Source organism: Coffea eugenioides, chromosome 2 (genome assembly GCF_003713205.1).
Source record: "Coffea eugenioides isolate CCC68of chromosome 2, Ceug_1.0, whole genome shotgun sequence".
In the NCBI taxonomy this organism is placed as follows: domain Eukaryota; kingdom Viridiplantae; phylum Streptophyta; class Magnoliopsida; order Gentianales; family Rubiaceae; genus Coffea; species Coffea eugenioides.
In genome coordinates this window covers 635065-653284 of record NC_040036.1, presented here as the reverse complement: position 1 = coordinate 653284, position 18220 = coordinate 635065, and the positions used below count along the sequence as shown (strand labels likewise).

The 18220-nt window shown below is 38.4% G+C and overlaps 3 protein-coding genes across 3 annotated transcripts; 2 read left to right on the top strand and 1 right to left on the bottom strand.

Annotated features, from left to right (window-relative positions):
• The first annotated feature begins 788 nt into the window (after positions 1 to 788).
• Positions 789 to 7043, top strand: LOC113761192 (two-component response regulator-like APRR5). Its single transcript, XM_027304061.1, has 8 exons — positions 789 to 1409; positions 2436 to 2597; positions 2701 to 2831; positions 2944 to 3099; positions 3404 to 3569; positions 3679 to 4009; positions 5346 to 6096; positions 6450 to 7043. Exons 1-8 carry the CDS (start codon positions 1139 to 1141, stop codon positions 6549 to 6551), a joined length of 2070 nt encoding a protein of 689 aa, XP_027159862.1. The 5' UTR covers positions 789 to 1138; the 3' UTR covers positions 6552 to 7043.
• A 5339-nt stretch (positions 7044 to 12382) lies between these two features.
• Positions 12383 to 13515, top strand: LOC113761994 (NDR1/HIN1-like protein 26). The gene has a single exon (XM_027305220.1). It carries the CDS (start codon positions 12601 to 12603, stop codon positions 13240 to 13242), a length of 642 nt encoding a protein of 213 aa, XP_027161021.1. The 5' UTR covers positions 12383 to 12600; the 3' UTR covers positions 13243 to 13515.
• Positions 13516 to 14087: 572 nt separating this feature from the next.
• LOC113761129 lies at positions 14088 to 15652 on the bottom strand. The gene has a single exon (XM_027303984.1). It carries the CDS (start codon positions 15351 to 15353, stop codon positions 14460 to 14462), a length of 894 nt encoding a protein of 297 aa, XP_027159785.1. The 5' UTR covers positions 15354 to 15652; the 3' UTR covers positions 14088 to 14459.
• Between the last annotated feature and the right edge of the window lie 2568 nt (positions 15653 to 18220).

Here is an 18220-nt window from a genome sequence, read left to right as displayed (position 1 = left end):
AAAACAATTCTAATTCGTAATGAATTCTTCTCTCATGCAAACAAAGGATTTGGAATTCCAAATAAATTCTGTATTAATTCTATGCATTTCCCAAACGAAAGAATTGGAATGACTTGAAATTCCAATTCATAGAATTCCAATTCTATAGAATTTCAATTCTAATTCAATTCTAATTCTGTAGAACCAAACGTACCCTAAATAAAATTTGAAATGACTCTATCAAGGCATGCTCACAATTACGTTAATAGTTTATTGTAGCTTTAGAAAATCTCGAGAGGTGTTTCTCTAATAGTGGAAAATCTTAGAGGAGCTGAGCCTAATTTTCGGTATTGAGGTAGTCGTCCTATTGGTCAGACCTCGCTGCTGTCCCATTGGCTGATGGACGTTTAAAAAATGAGCGCCACCAAGCGAATGAAAGGCAGAGGGAGTGGGGGGACGGAAATAAGTCTTTCACCCCTTTTTTTTTTTTTTTTTTTATACTTTTCTCTGATTTGAGAGGGTGGGGGGTGGGGTTGGGTTCGACGTGGCCAATTTGGGCCATACACATGGATGACTCTTCCGGATATTTTGTGTCCGCTTCCCATTTGCGCAGCAGTATCTCTAAATCCACTGGCTCTTTTTTTTATTATTTATATTTATTAGCAATAAAAAAAATTCATACGTGCACAGGAGGAGGAGTAATGTGAGCCATCAGATTTGAGGCGGTTAAATGAGAGCGAAGGGCGACCACCGAACCGATAGATCATTACCATCGTTGGAGCTTTTTAGAGTTGTTTAAAATTTGACGAGATATTTTTTAGGAGGTTTCCTTCAAAATGTGAATGCTGCTCTATCTACCATAGTACAGTACTAGCACCTGTTCCAACATCCAACTATTTTTCGTTCCAAAACGTTGAACTTTATTTTTATTAAATATTTTTCAAACCATCACCACTGAAGTTGGGTTTTTCATGCTCATTGGTTATTGCTCCTCTACTCACAAGTCTCTCTGCGTCCCATTGGCCTCCTCAAACATTCTACTAGTATTTATTATATGTTTCAATAAAAACCTGTTCATTGGGGTGAATAATCTGACAGAGTAAAGACTTTTTCTTTCAACAAAATTTAGTGCTAATACATCTTGTAAGCACTGGATTGGATGGGTGAAGTGGTGGTGAGCAGTGATGATGGGGGTGGAGCAATGGAATTGCAAGTGAAGGAAACAGAGGGTGCTGCTGCACAAATCGGCAAGGGAAGGACAAACGACAATATTGACGGTTCAGCATCGTCGGCTGCAGCGACACCTGCTTCTTCCATTGTGAGGTGGGAAAGCTTTCTCCCCAAAATGGTGCTCAGAGTCTTGCTGGTTGAGGCTGATGATTCCACTCGACAGATTATTGCTGCTCTTCTCAGGAAATGCAATTACAGAGGTAGCTTGCTGCCTTCCGGGTGCCTAATTTTATGTTTTTGGGTCTTATTAAGATGATGCCTTTTTTTTTTTTTTGGGGGGGGGGGGGGGGGGGGGGGTTTTGCGGGATAGAGTATTTCTTTTTTCTTGCTTCCTCTATTTTTCTGCTTCTACTGCTTGATCGGTACTACTAGAGAGTATGGATGTTTCTTTCTGACAAAACATCTGGCCCACAACTGTTGGAGCTCGTATTATATGATCATAAAGTCCTCGAGCTTGTGAAAACGGTAGTTACTTCAGGCTTTGCATTGAATATTTTGGTAATCTGATTGTCAGGGAAGCTTTTGCTGTTTATGCAAGATTTGAGTTTCAGTTTCGATTTTGGTTGCTCAACCTAGGATAACAATAGACCATCAGATGCAAATTTAGGATCTTATCGGCTATGCCAGTGGGCTTTCAAGCTGCAGCTTTTGATCTTTGTGCTGCCTAATTTTTAGAAATCAAAAGAGATGTCGCCTCTTCCAATCTATGCAAATTTTCTTCTCTTCAGTCATGAGAAAATTAATACTAACTGGTATCTATGTGTAATGGGCAAGCCTTTCTTCTTGTTAGCACTTACTTATCCTTTTTCCTTCACTTACAAATAATGAAGGTACGGTTGGAAAGAGATCCTTTGCAAATAGTGAACTAAATGTTTCACAAGTGCAGTCAAAATGACAGATCAAATACTCAACTAAATGTTTCAAGGACAGATCACAAGTGCAGTCAAAATGACAAGCGTCGTGTATTTTGAGCTTCCTAAAGTGTGCTTTATCTGCGGAAGTTCATGATGTGGAAGAACATGATTTCCATGTTTATTATAACTCTAGATATCATCGTGTGGCAGTTTTTTACAGTCCGATGACCTCATTTTGTATAAATTTTGGCATCCTCAGCTGTCAACATGTCCACTCACTGACAATCTGATCATTTGAAACAAATTCCTCTCTACCTCATAGAAATGTCTATTGAAATATTAGTAACTTTTTCGTTCTATTTGCCTGATCAGTTGCTGCAGTTCCTGATGGCCTGAAAGCATGGGAGGTACTGAAGGGAAGACCGCATGACATAGATCTCATATTGACCGAGGTTGAGTTGCCATCAATCTCAGGATTTGCTCTCCTCACATTAATCATGGAGCATGAGATTTGCAAAAACATACCAGTTATAAGTATGAATAATTTTTGTTTCTCTGCTATTTTCTTGATCTCTGCGCCAGTTTCCTGGGCATCTCATTTTGAACGGTGATTTAATGTTCAATTCCCTTTCTGAAGTGATGTCTTCACAGGATTCAGTTAGTACTGTGTACAAATGCATGTTGAGAGGCGCTGCCGACTTTCTTGTCAAACCTGTTAGGAAAAATGAGCTGAGAAATTTGTGGCAGCATGTCTGGAGGAGACAAGCTGTAAGCATATTCATTGCTCCTCTGCAGGACTTCACCTCTTAATTAGTTCATTTTTTTGACTCACGATTAACAATCTTGTAGAATCCTAACTTGATTCGATGTGTCCTATCAGGCAAGCAGTGCTGGACAGGGGCCACCAGACGAGAGTGTTGCACAACAGAAGGTTGAGGCCACAGCTGAAAATAACGCTGTCAGTAATTATTCAAGTGATTACATGGCCTGCATCCAGAAAAACCGAGAATGCTTTGAGAAAGGAAGTGATGCCCAGGTAAATATTTGTCAAAATTCTTTACAATGCAGGGTGCGAGTTATTAATGCTTGTGCGTTCAAAACGTCACCTTAATTAGACGGGCTACGTTCTCTTGCTCAGAAAATTGTTATGGATGACAAATATTTTATGCTGCTTCATGGACTTTAGCATCAGTACACTTTAAATAAGTCAATTAATATCAGGTGAATGTCAATATGTTGTCCATAATCCCTAAAACCAAAGATGATAATTGTTGTAGCAATCAAACTTAGCACCTAAGTGATGTTCCACACTAAGTTTCCCCATTTTTGTGGTTATGCAGAGCTCTTGTACAAAACCAGAGCAGGATACAGAAGGAGCAGAAATGGAATGCATGCAGGGACTCTCACATCCGCAACGGAGCAAGCAAAGTAATTTGGACATAGAGCAACAAGAAGGATGTGACAATGCGAGTAAGAGTGTGCAAGCATCTGATAATGGGACTGAGGGTAATTTCTTTTCTTCTTCTTATTGCCGTTACTTCTAATCTTTTTAAAGACAATTTCTCTTTTTAGCAGGAAAGTATTTAGATTCACAGTTGCGTTAATGTAAATACAGGATCACAAGAAGCCAGTGGCAAAGATGGAGGGAAAATGGCTCGGGGAGAAGATCTTAATTCAGGTGTCCATTGGGAACGCTATCATGTGACTTATCATGGTCGTGATAACGTCAAGGATTCTGCTAGAGAAGCAATTGACTTAATTGGAGCTTTTGATAACTACCTTAAATGCACTGACGGAAGTATTGGTTCAAATGCTGGTACAAACAAGTTTGATTTGTTGCCACAATTGGATCTTTCCTTGAGAAGATCTCTTCCAAGTGTCTCTGTAAATCAAATTGCAGATGAAAGACATAGATTAAACCACTCAGATGCATCAGCCTTTTCAAGGTTAGTTTCCATTTGCGGTGTCTCCTATTCTTTGTACTTCTTATTAATTGTTAGGCATGTTTTGCTTTATGCATTATTAGTCCTAGCAGTCCGTAAGATAAAAGAGGCGGCGATAAGATTGAAAGCTAGAAATTTGCAATACCATGGTACATTGTCAGCTCAGTAAACGTTTCAAGATATTAGAGAGCACTGGACTATATCGTTTTGTATCACAGTGGTCATCTGATAACTGTTCCTATCTGCTGAATTTCTCAATCCAATTTGACTGAAGGAACCACCAGTGTCAGGAACCCCAGAACTGTAGCGTAGGTGTTATACAAATGCATAAAAGAATTGGGCATCTTTCTTGAAAGGAATCTGATTTTAATTTTATTCCGTATGGGAATTCTTCCATGTTAGCCTCCCGAGCAAAAAGTTCCAGGAGTTAGGGTCCTGTGATGTTTAATGGTTCATCTTTTTCTTGTCTTCTAGAAAGTGTTTTCCATCTTTTTTCCAAGTTTGCGTTTTGTCATATGTATTCAAGCAATAAATGACGAAAGCTGGCGAAACTAAGTAGAAAGAATATCCAAATATGTGAACCAATAGGAATCACTCTAAGTTGGATTATTTTTTACTACAGGGAAAAATAAATAAATAAAACCCTTCAGTAATGAAGTCAAGTGTCATGCACTATTACTAAGCTATGTTCCAATGAAATCAAGTTGGGTAGACAGATAAAAGTCAGAAATTAGAATCCACGTCAAGAGGGCCAATCAACATTTTGGGGCTTCTAAACAAAGAGCTCGTCTTTTTTTTTTGGGGGGGGGGAGTCCGCTGAGGGAGGAATTTCCTTATTTAAATTTTTTGGGGTAAGAAACATTGAGGAGTTGCAAAATGAATTAGGAAAGCTCACGTCACACGTAGGAAGGGTTGGTTTTCTACATCACTTATCACTCTCTCCACTCCATGCTTCCAGGGTAGTTATACTCAACGAAAGGTACTGGTCAGCCTCTTCTTGATTCTCATTCCCTTCTCTTGTGCTGATGATGAGAATAATGCAATCTGAGTTAATCATATTACCTTGGGCGCGATGGAAACAAGTTTATCTATGAAATGTAAGCAAGTTCCAAAATCGGGAATAATTTGTCAAGAGGATGAGCAAAATTGAAAAGCTGTGACCAAAATTAGATCTTGAAGGATTTTTATTTTTTTCTTCCTGGGTATAAACTTTACAAACAATAGAAATCTCTCGAGTATTTTGATTTATGTCTTTCTCTGTTAATTGGCTCTCGAGATGTTAACCTTTGACCATGCAAACCTTGTTTGATCTGATTGATGGGAATATTGATATATGCAGGTATGTTAACAGGAACGTGCAGCCTCAACCCTCAACATCGCCTAGCACTTGCAATCAACAGAAAGAACAGAAAAGCAATTCTGATAAACAATTATCTAATCACATCATCGATTATAATTCTGACACTCATGGGCCAATGATAAATTCTCAAAAACACGTCGATTGGGCTATTGGTCAATCCGGAGAAAGTGATGCTAGATTTTCTTGCCCTCAACCTAGATCGTTACCTGCCCCAATTCCTGTAAGGGGTGTAAGGTTTGATAGGGTAAACAACTCCTATGGTTCGTTGATACCTCAAGCGTTTGGTACGCAATCAGGCCTGTCATCGGTGCAGCCTCCAGGTTCAGTTAGTCATCAAGAAGTTTCCTTTGGAGTGAATGCAATTTACCAGCTAAATCATCAACCAGGAAATCAGCAGCAGTTTTCTGGCCTTATGACTCAAAACACCAGTGATACTACGGATCAAAATGAGAACAATGAGGGGCATAAAGTGGAAGACCGAGGACATGTTTCTTCTGCCACTGATCAGAGTGCAAACAGCAGTTTCTGCAATGGTACAGTAAATCACCTGCACAGCCTGTGCTGTGGAAGCAATGAGAAGATAGATACAGTTCCTTTCAGGTCTGCGGCAGAATGCGGTAGTGAAGAAGCTTTCCGAGTTCAGGATGGAAATTCCATCAGATCAATACAAAGAGAAGCGGCGCTTACGAAATTTCGCTTGAAACGGAAGGAAAGATGCTTTGAGAAGAAGGTAGATATGTTATAACTTTTGCTACAATCATTTAAACTGAAAGCTTGATTGGTTGTGGGTATGAAGAATTAATAAAACAGTTTGAAAGTGGGGATCAGGACTTGAAATTCAAGAAAGCAGGGCAGTCTTCCGTTTTTTTTCCTATATGATGGTTGTGTACAGTAGTCTGCCAAATGCATGTATAAGTTTCTCCAGTATCTGCTGTTTAGAGGGATCACAAGAATTGGCTTTTTAATGATTTTCTACAAGTCTGCAAATTCATACTTTGAGCTACTTTTTAAGAATAGTTTCTCTCTCTCTCTGTTTTTTTTTACTCCTCCACCTCTTTAATTTATCTCCTGAGCTTCTTACAGGTGCGATATGAAAGCAGGAAAAAACTTGCTGAGAAGCGTCCAAGGGTGAAAGGACAATTTGTTCGCCAAGTGCTCAATGAATTTCCACCTGAAAACCCATAAGTAGGTAAACCCATCTGAATGGAAGGTCAGATGAAATGGAGGAGGACCTCAAATTCAGAACCAGAGAAGAGGGCTAGGATCTATCAGTTCAGAGTTCAATTTACCTTTGTTGTCGAAGTTCAAATTATGTACAGGTGCCAGAAGTTAATCGATGACAAAGCGCAACATGTTCTTCCGGAGTCAACTCAATGTCAAGCTATTGTTGTAACATAGTAGTTCTTGGTATCCTTTCCTCCTGGCATGCTCTATATTTCGGAGGGGTTTGCCAACCTTTCTTTGTCCTCCTGTTTGTAGATGCTTTGTTTTTTGGAAGATAGCTAGTTGCTGGCACTTACAAATTCCTTGGCTAATGACTAGAATTTGATTAAGACTAGTTTGTTGTTATCCGGTTTTTAGCAGAATCATAATGTGCCAGTTCATATGTAGATAGCCTTGTCTAGTGGCTATGATGATTACTTGGTCACTGCAAATTATTGTTGCTGCTTGTTACCATGTTGAAATCGTGTCGTAGCATAGAGCGGGTTGCTAATATCTCTAAGAGATCGCTTGTTGGTTCTTCTTGATCTTAGAGAACTAGAAATTGACAATGGCTGACACTGTCTCAAGATCCCTTTCCAGGTGAAATGAGTAGAAAAAGGTCCTCTATGAGTGTTGCGTCCCATTCAATTTTTGCTTTGGCCAATAGTGATGGGGAGGGCATAAAAAAAATCAGCACAACTCCATTGGCATTCAAACTTGGTATAAGATGTTGATTTAAGATGGAGGAGTGGGGATTAAACTCCTCCCTCCTCTTTTAATATAACATCAGTTGTTGAATCGCTGTCCATCGAAGTGGGGAGCTTGGAAGTTGGACGCGGATGTGGTAGTACTGCTAGTCCACTCCTGCCTAGATAAGAGTCTCTTGGCAACTTTAGTTGTGTTTGCTTTTATGTTGGCCATTTTTGTTTCGTTTTCACCTCTCAAACATGCAATGTGGTGGCGGTTGGAAGGGTCGTCCATTGAAAACCTGATTCTTCTTTTGCTTTATCAGCAAAAGGCCGGAAATCTTCATTACAAACTTTTTTTTTTTTTTTTTAACTTTTAAATATATTTAAACTTTCTTTTTCTTGAAAAATAGATTTAAACTTTGTCGCCACCTCTGACTAAAGTGGACATGTGTTGGGCAGGGCCCATACGGCCCGACTTGTAATTTGCGATTCTCAGAGGGGAAAGAACTAAAGAGATGGAGAATGACTTGAAATCACTGGCATAATAGACGGCCTGCAACCAGCCACGCCCAGCCCTGGATTGGACTCCTCATTGACTCATGGGCTCAATAACTGCAAAGACCACTTCGCTACTTTTCAACGCTTAAATCAAAGCTGAGCTTTGGCTCCCTAAACAAACAAACAAACAAAAAATAAGCGTGTGGGGGCGTAAAAGCGGTAAAGCCGTTTTCTTAACTTAAAAGCAACTCCTCTCGCATATTTTCCATGTCCTCTCTCTCTTTTCTCTCCATCTTTTGAAATCTTCGTCCCCACTGGCCACTGCTCAATCAATTTAAGGATGACTTGCGACATCGAGACCGATATCCTTTTTGCACTAGTCGAGTTCCCCTTTTCTTCTGTTTACGCCTCTTTTATTCTGGTTTTTTTTTTAAATAAAAAAAAAGTTTACAAGGGACATTACCTATAATATCCTATACTAATGAAGGGAGAATCCATCTCAGCTATGTAAGCAATTACGGGGAAAGGTCCATTGAGTACACTGGCACGCCGTTCAAATTCTTTGGTAAAACATCAAAAAAGCTCATTGTAGTTTACCGAATATTTAATTTAACTCCCTCTGATTTGAAAATTTACGCTGTAGCTCCTTGAAAATTACATGAAAAACATCCAATCTAATGATTGCACATAAAATATCAATATTATCCTTTTATAAATGACTACATCATGAAAATTTTTCTTCATTCTTAGACTTGCAATCCGAAGAATCGAGAAAGATAGAGAGAGTGAAAGCAAACAAAAAAAACCCTAAATTCAAAATTTCCCAAATTCTTTCACGAATTAGTGGAGAATTCCATCAAAATAGGATGTCAGCTGCAAGGAAAATTCATTCTCTTGTTGGTACTGATATAATTACATAACTTGCACTATAACGTAGGTTTCCAAATCAAAGTGACTTTGATTGAACCAGGGGTGGATTTAAAGGGGGGGCACTGGGGGCACGGGCCCCCACTGGCCCCCTTAAATTCTTATAATACTTCTATAATTTTGACATAATTTTAAAGGTGCCCCCCAGAATTTTTTTTAGAAAAATTGTGAAAGAATAGGTCACAAAATTTATATCATTCACTTTCCTCCTCTGGTCCCCATTTTCCCCCAACAAGGCCAAGTACCAATTATATCAGTTATTACTTTTGGTCCCCACTCCCCAAGTTCCCTTTACTCCTGTGGTCCCCCATTTCACTTCACAACCCACGGCTCCTCTTCTTCCACACCCAACTAACTACTCTTTCTTTTTATCACTTCATCCAATTATCATTAATCATTTATTTCATTTGTCCCCACTCCCCAATTTCCCTTTCCTCCTCTGGCTCTTGGTTGTCCCCACTCCCCAACATATGAGAGCCACTTTTTCTTCCACAACCGAAACTTGTTACTCTTTCTCTTGATCACTTTGTTCGATTTAGAAATTGCATCAGAATCAATTGATCTTCTGGGACCTGGATCCGCCACTGATTTGCAACTCTTTTCACCAATTTTGGAAGACCATCAAAATCAGGTTCTAAACAATTACTACTTCTTATTATTATTATTTTAAATTTGTTTGCAAATATATTTCTAGAGCTTGAGACTATTACTGTTGTAGAGAAATTTGAAAATTGATTAGTTAATGTAATAACTAATAAATGGGTTATTTGATAAATATTTTAACTTGTGAAATGGTGATTTTATGGATTTATAATTTATTTTTTATTTTCCTTGATTAGTTTCTTATATGGAGATAATGTAATGATGAATAGAGGGTCATTTGACATATATTTTAACTTTTAAATTATTCTTGTATGGATCCTTTTGTCTAATTAACTTGATTAGGTTCATATGTTGTGATTAATGATTTGATATAGTAATGAATAAATAAGTCATTTAATAAATAACTTTAACTTGTAAAATAGTTCTTGGATAGATTTTATTGTACATTTAATATTTTAATTGGATTAGTATCTTATATATTGATTTTAATTTCTTTAGCTATGGAGAGATATTTCAAGAGGAAATCAATGGAAAAAGAGTCATCTAATAAAGAAGAAGCCAAGGATAATGAAAGTGCAAAAAATGACAATAAAAGAAGTTACTTGGGGAAGTTGAAAATGAGAAAGTTGTAAACTGTTATCAAAATATGAAAACTCGTCGTGAACAATTGTAAATAGTTTAGATTGTTTTTGAAATAAAATTATTATTCCATTAATAATTTTGAGTTTGTCTTTTTATGTTTTTCATGTAATATACATATCATTTGCACTTGTTGGTGAATTTATTTTTTTTTTGCTTAAAAATTAGAAAAAGAGTGGATAAAAAATTTTAGTGTTAGTTTTGCCCCCACTAAGATTTTTTTTTGGCTCCGCCCCTGGATTGAACATTCGACAAATCGCAATAAAGTTTTTGGTATTTTACCCTAAATTTTTTAACTACACAGTACACATTTTGAAATCACTTGCTTTTTGGCTTTCATAAGTTAATTATGCAAGAAAGGGACAATTTCAGAAATCTCTTTAAAGTTTGTAACAATATTACTCTGCACCTTTAAATTTTGAAAAAATCACTTGCTTTTCTTATTTTTAATTTCTTTAATATTATCAACCCATTTCAAGATATATTATAGAAATACTCGTTAGTGAATAGAGAATATGCTTTCATTCTAATATTGCCCTTTTCTTATGAACCATTTTGATTTCATAATGAGTCTAGTTTTTTTAATTTTTAAAAAATTGGCCAATTCAATTTTTTAATTAGAAATGATGAGCAATTAACAATGTTGGAAAACCTATTAACAACTTTTGTGTCATTAGTCTACACAATAAATATAATAAAAATTTTGAGATTCTAAATAATTTAGAAAATCAATAAAAGTTAATCCAAGAATTTTACAACAAGGAACACACTATTTTGAACCTTTAGAACACCTCAAACAAGTGTGTATATGTGTGTGTATATATACACACAGACACATATCCATAAGCATCTTTTGAATTAAAAAATAATTTTTGCTGTTGAGAAAACCTCAAATGAGTTTGTAAATATAATCATTTTGTCTTTTTTTTTTAATTATTTTCAAGTCATAAATCTAAACAAAAAATTTTAAAATTTTTTAAAAATCTCCTCAAATTGACCGAAAACACTTCATAATAAAAGGAATAGTCTTTTTGGCTTGGAAACACTTTGAATACATTCTTAAAATCAATTTTTTGTACGTTAATATACCTATTGTTACATTGTGTCCATCACAGTTATACATTAATACAATTTGTCTTTATTTTCAATATTCTATTACATGCTTTTAATTTTAGAAAAAATTAAGACAACAAAGAGCACATTTGGAATGAAAACATCTTCTCTATATAAAAATGAGTTTTCAAATAATATATTTTAAAATGGATTGACAATGTTACAAAAAGTTAAAAATAAGAGAGGCAAGTCATTTTTTTTAAGTTAAGGGGTGCTAAGTTAAATTGACAACAAAAACCCCCCAAGGGATTTTTCTGAAATTATCCCATAAGCCAAACGAAATGCCTGCCTGTTCATTTTCCAACACTCATCATTCTACTAACCAAAATTAGACAGGAGGGGACACCACAGCACCAAGTGTCACTGAACTCCAATTGATTGGAAAGCCTATCATATCTTTGCCACTAGCACTTTAAAAAAAAGGCTTCAACTTTTTCTGCAATTATTCCGAAAGCGCTCCCCTCAGATTCCTGCTGAAAGAGAGATATCCCCTGTATCCCTCTTTGATCAATCCTCTTGGTCCACGGCGAGAAAAATAAAGAGTATGATTTACCACTGTCCTATGATTTTAGGGTATATTTCTAAAGCATGCATGTTCAGCAAAAGTGCATTGCATATTCACGATGGGAAATAACCCTTCTTACTTAGGTTTCAGCCACCAATAAACAATCGCTAGCAAAGTTCAAAGTCATGCATATCTTTATGTAACACACATGCTTTCCCCGTTCATAGCTCGTGCTGCCAAAACCACTTCATTTTCTTGAAACTTAGCTGTGGATCCCCAAGCAATGCAGATTACAAGATCCCCCTCCCCGCTGTCGAAAGGAGAGGGGGGGGGGGGGGGAGTAAAAAACGGTAGTCTGTGTACTCCAGATAAACCCCATCTAAAACAACCAAGGAAGCCTTTATGAGACAGCTTGCGAGTCGCATGATCACAAGTTCCAACCGCCAACTATAACTTGTCTTCTGATAGTCCATCAGCAGTTTTAGTTTGTTTCATGGTGAAATGCAAATTCAAGTGCATTAGGGACCATAAGTCCAGATCTTCGACACAAAAAGGCTGGGTACAGAAAATGACCAAGTTCTCATGCCTTGCGCAATAAGTGAGACAATAAATAGCTCAGTCTCAGCTTTTGCAAAAGATTAATCATATCTTCTTGATTGTGCATCGCCTTTACCAAATCCACCACCAAGTGCCCGTAGATGCGTAGAGCCGGAGACTACTGCTAATACAGATGTTAAAGGGTCACGCAACCACACACACGCACACAAACACGCACGAAAGCATATATACAATTACTCAAACGCCCCCAATATTCATAGGACATAATACAGACAAATCCCAGCATTTTAGAAAGTAGTAGTATTGAATTCGAGAGAAGTTAAAAGAGGCAAAATTTTCACTAGCAGCTGCCGGTCAAAAGCAGCAAGGCTACAATAATTGCTTCTTTCCGTCTCCGGAAGCTCGTGTTATTAAAACCCCAAACCTATCCTTTGCTTAGCATTGTAAACTTCCCCCCGGGCGTTGGCTTCCCTCCCTCCTCACTACTCCCTTGCTGCAAATGTCACAAATCCATGCAAAATCTCCCAAACACTGTGCTAATAAGCAAGGATTTGCAGTTGACAAATTGAAGTTCAACAAAAAGCTCTTCTACACCTTCTCCACATTCCTGCTCTCTCTTTCAGCGCTCATCTTCCTCGTCTGGCTCGTTCTGCATCCCTCCAAACCTCAATTTTCACTCAAAGAAGCTGATATCTATCAACTAAACCTCTCAGGTCCACACCTTCTCAACTCTTCCATTCAAGCTACTTTACTGTCCAACAATCCCAACAAAAAAGTTGGTATTTACTACGATATTCTACAAGTGTATGCATCCTACAAGGGCCAACAAATCACTCTGGATACTTCTCTTCCACCGTTCTATCAAGCGCATGAAGAGAGCAACCTCCTTTCAGCGTCTTTGGTCGGGAATGGACTACCTGTGGCTCCTTCTTTTGGCTATGAGGTAGGACGCGACCAATCTGCTGGGAATCTGCTACTGAATCTCAAGGCAAATGGCCGTCTCCGGTGGAGGGTTGGAACTTGGGTTTCCGGAAGGTATCGTTTCAACGTAAATTGTATAGCCATCATGCCTTTTGGTCCCTCCTTGCCAACTGGCCCTCTCAGCACAAAGCAAGGAACTCAGTGTTCTATCACCCTCTGAACAAGGACTGCATATCTATCAAGCCTGCTGCCTGCCTACTCTGTAAAGTTTTCCTTTTCAAGCTCATATGGAATAGACTACGTCATCTATTACTGGGAAGCACAATGAGCATCCTCGTGCCCGACTCTTTTAACTTTTCTTGCTTCAAGTTTTGGTTTGCATTTTGTAAGTAAATAGCTTTGAAGTATTTGTGGATATAATTGCTTGTTACGAATTAAGTGTGACATGAAGCAAAAGTAAGAATTGATAAATAATAGTCCCACTATTCAGTTATGTACGACCACAAGGGAAAAACGAAGACTAGATACATGGCTTTCTCATCATTCATCATCGACTAGATACATGGCTTTCTCATCATTCATCATCCTCAATTTTTCTCATTCCAACTTGAGACGATAAAGATGCTATTAAATGTAATTGGCAAGTCTGAAGTGGGAAAGGTTCAAGTAACAATTTAAAGTAACAATCTGGTAAATTTCATTTTCCGCTGGTTCATGCGTGGACGACTGTATACATTCGCTCCTACAATCCAAATGCACAAAAATTCTATGGAAATATATCAAGAAACAATCATGTTTGAAACATCAAGACTCTGGAGAATCCACAAGGATGATAATCACTTTTTTGATCTAATTTAGCTATGCATCTATATGTAACAAGCACTGTGGTACACAATTTTTCAGGCCATTTACAGCAAATCTCCAGTTTCCCTTACCCGCCCTGTGGGTTGAGTCCTCCAGGCAGGTGGGTCATTTTCAGAGTTAGACGCAACTTGTGCTGCTTAGTGACAGTTGTGCCACAAGCTACAACATACTGATTTATTTTTGAACGAACCAGACATCTCATTGAGGAAGCATAAACTAAAAAAATCAATTTAAGGCAGGGGGAATGAACGTTCGTAATCGTGGCATAGCATTCTCAACGCTATAATGTTTGTAAAAGCATCAGTTTAGCTTGAAATCGATCAAGACTTCATTGAGCATCTACCTATACTGTACAACAGACACAAGCAAAATACCAATAGCAAGATCCTTGAGGAAGTGAATATAAGCTGAAGGAGGACAGTCATTGTTCCATCATTCAAGAGTGCTGGTGTCTATACATTCAGCTGCTGCTGGCAAGCACTAACCTATTTGAGGATTAGAACTTAGATGCACCAAAATTTGCTCCGGTCAAGAGACCTCAAAACTGACCTCTCACATCAAAGATTCTAAAGTTTAAACAGAACAGGGATCAACCCACTTCCAAAAATGCTTTTTACACGAAAATGCACCTTCGGCCACTCTCTTCATCTCGGAATCTATGTACTCCTCAACCTCTTCCGTGCAAAATTCGCATTCCGGCAAGCCCTCCACAACAGCATCCACCGTGTGCAGAACATAGCAAGCTGGTAATCCCGGATAAGACGCAGAAACCCTCTCCTCCACCTTCTTGCAATACGAATCGGGCACAATCTTAACAATGCCCTCGTCACCAAAATCTCCACGAATCGCGGAGCCCAGCTCTTCTGTCACGGCTCGAGAAACAGCGGCCTCGACGGATTCCCCGGGCTTCATTTTCTCAGACAGAGGCCTGCAGCGGTGGCGAATGACGCCGTTGGACAATTCTTGGTGGGATTCGAGGAGGACTCGATTATGTTTGCCGATGACCCTGACAACGACGACTTGGAGGGATCGAATGGGAGGAGAGGAATCGGCGAGCAAGGTTTCGCCCTCGGAGAGCTCGAGCCAGAGATTGTGGACGTTTTTGGTGCCGGGCTTGACACCCCAGGAAGCGAAGGAGTCGGAAGGCAAGCGGGGCTTGAGCCAATCGGAGAGGGATTGAGGGGTAGGGAAGCTGGGGTTGCTGGGGGATTTGGAAGAAGGGAGGGACATGTCGGGGATTCTGAGAAACCTGCGAGGGTTGAGCGGGAAAGAGATTTTGGGGAGGGCGACGAAAGCGGTGGTGGGGGATTTGGGAGAAGAGACGAGAAGGAAGAGGGAGAAGGCGGTGAAGATGAAGTCTGGGAGTGAAGTGATGGGTTTTTTGGGGAGATGATGAGGAGATTGGAGTTGAAGGTGGTGCGGCTGAGGTAAAGATGGTGGTGGTGGTGGTGACTGATGTGAAGACATGTGAATGAATTTTTCAATTGAATTGCTCAGTTACAGCCAGCAGCAGTAGTTTAGGCGGCGGCGGTGGTGGTAAAGATGGTGGTTGGAGACAAAGTTGACAGAGGGATGATTGGTTGGCCATGAACGGAGCGGGGTATGGATGGGTGACTCCGTTGTTTTGTGGTTCAGACTTTAGGTGCCCACCAGAAATTTTAGAGGCTCTCTTACGGATCAGAAATTGGAAATTCTCTTCCTCCATTCCGACTTGGGCCCTTTAACAAAATTACGCTCAGTCACTTCTTCTCTATTACTGATTTCTACTTACTGGACGAGGCCGGCCTGCTACTTGGCTAATCATTTATGCTAATCATCATCATTCACATTGCTCTTGATTTACCGTCTATCACAGTACGCCACAGCTGCCCCATTGACTCTCATTAATGACTTGAACCCGTGATGCTGTCTTATTGTCCTTAGTCGTCAGTCCTCTCTCCTTTTAATTCTTCTTTTCCCTCTAATGACTTGAACACTATTTGATTTTCCTTATTTTTATTATTTTGGTATGAGAAATCATGGGAAATATTTAATATGGGGCAATTTGTTGCTCACAGTTAAAGCAAGTTTTAGTTGGTTTTCCAAAAAACAACTAAGTATAGATGTGTGGATATTTACTCATTTAGACTTTAGAGTAGTATGGGGACGATCTAACACTCACAAGGGAGAGGGAAAAAAAAATTTGAGTGTCAAATTAAAAACTGCAGTATTAATGTTTTCATCGATTGGGTTGGCCTAGGCCACCATCAACTAAACGTTTTCATCAATTGAGTTGGCCTTGGCCTCATAGTGCCTTTTTTTTTTTTGTTTTTACCCCCGTACAATCGAGGATCAAGCCCGTTGGCCTCATTTTGCTTTGCGATGTGTCTGTTTTAGAGAAGGACAGTATGGGCTACACTAATTCGTTGAGGTTTAGATCCGTGACCGTGGTCCAATTCCATATGCTTGGGGATGGCTGCTCCCACTTCCTGGGCCAGTCGGCCGAATGACGGAGCAAAACCCATGGGGCCCAATGTTTTTCTGAAGTGGACATGCAATTCACTAGTCCTAGGGCACAAGGAAACAAGAGCTCGAATTCATGTCAGTGTTTTGTTTTTTTTTTTCCAAATTTCTCTTATATAATTTCTACAAAAAAAGTCGAGCTAATTTATTTATTTTTTATTTTATGTTCTTATGGGATAAATGACGAGTTGATTCCATATCATATGCTCGCAAATATAATTCAATAAAAGGTAATAACATGTCAAGCTTTGAGATAGTTATATAGAGAAAGTAATTCTTTTGTCAAATTAATTTAGTTACAAAAAGAATTTGTCAATAATAAAATTTGATTAAAAATTTTTACTTTGAATGACAATTGGACATCAAGATTAGATCGGATGATTAAGCATCAGATCAAAAAAATAAATGCAAGTCATATATTTAAAATTACAGTCGTAACGTAAAATGAAACTTTTCTATGTATACATGGCCGCACCAAATCAAAAAGCTACGAGAATGCACATAATGTATCTACGTGTACGATTTTGTCAAGAATGAGGGCTGCGGAGTGGATACAGTTTTTTTTTTTTTTTCTTCTCAATTCTCCATTCAAGAAAGGAAAATCTAGACATTGTGATTCGATTGATGAGCTGGGGTTTGACGCATTCCATACGAAACTGAGGGGTCAAATGTCAAGATGATATTCCAGAGGAATACAGGTATTATAATAATGTCTCTCTCTGGTTTTGTGTGTGTTTTTTGTTCTTTCTTCTTTTTTTTTTTTTTTGTTGGGGAAAGAAGGGGTGCAATTCTGTTTTGCTAGAAATATATCTCCAAAAAATTAAGCTAAACTTGACGGTAAATTTCTTCAAATATTGTCCAAAATAAAAAGATGAGGAGATTTTGTGGGCATTTCTTGTGCCCGCCGTGACTAACAGGCACAACGAGTGAGAAAACCCCTTTTATTTATGTATCATTTTTATAAATGCCTACCCGCGCCATTCAGGCAAAAAATTGCATGTAAATCCCTTCACGGTGCTATTTGTTGCAAATATTGGCCACGACGTCCATGGCCCTTTGTTTTTTTTTTTTTTTTTTAAGAAAAAAAAAAGCTGACTTTACGGTGAATGTGAACGAGGGAGGAGGGCAGGAACGGTTGGTTTGTGGGCAGCAACCGTTCCTCCTGAAGGTTCATGGTCAAGATTTAGCTAATATATATATATAAAGTGTAGATTGCATTTTATATATCGTTTTTACACTATACATAGGACTTATAAAATTTTATTTTATAATTACAAGTTATTGAAAGTAAATTATATCTTGTGTATTTTATACAAAATTGATCCGAACGATTTTTCTGACAATCGCTCGACCCGTGTCCCGGGAACGGGTCACAAGAGAATACGGCAGGCAACAATTGAAGGGCTCAACTCGAGATACTTTTGACTCCAATGTGAAACCTCTGCGGTCAGAATCAGTATACTCGGCATTGTTTGTGATTAGTGATGAATCTATCTATGTACTTTTGTTCGTGACTAGTGATGTATTTATCTATTTATTTTTGTGCTTCAATAATTATTTTACGGGTGCAATATTTCAAGATAGAGAGATGCTCCATTTCAATAGGCAATATTTCAAGATATTTGCCTAAGCTTGATGTATACGGGTGCAATTTACTGCGCTATCCAAATGTATCTTTTTGCTTCATCTTTCATCCCTCTCCACAACTTTTTTTTTTTGAATTTGAATTTGAATTCTGAATTTAACTGCAGAAAGAATTCTAAGAGTCATTCAACCGGACCTAATACTTAATAGGTTCTAAAATCTAACCATAAAAGAAAATAAAAGTTTTT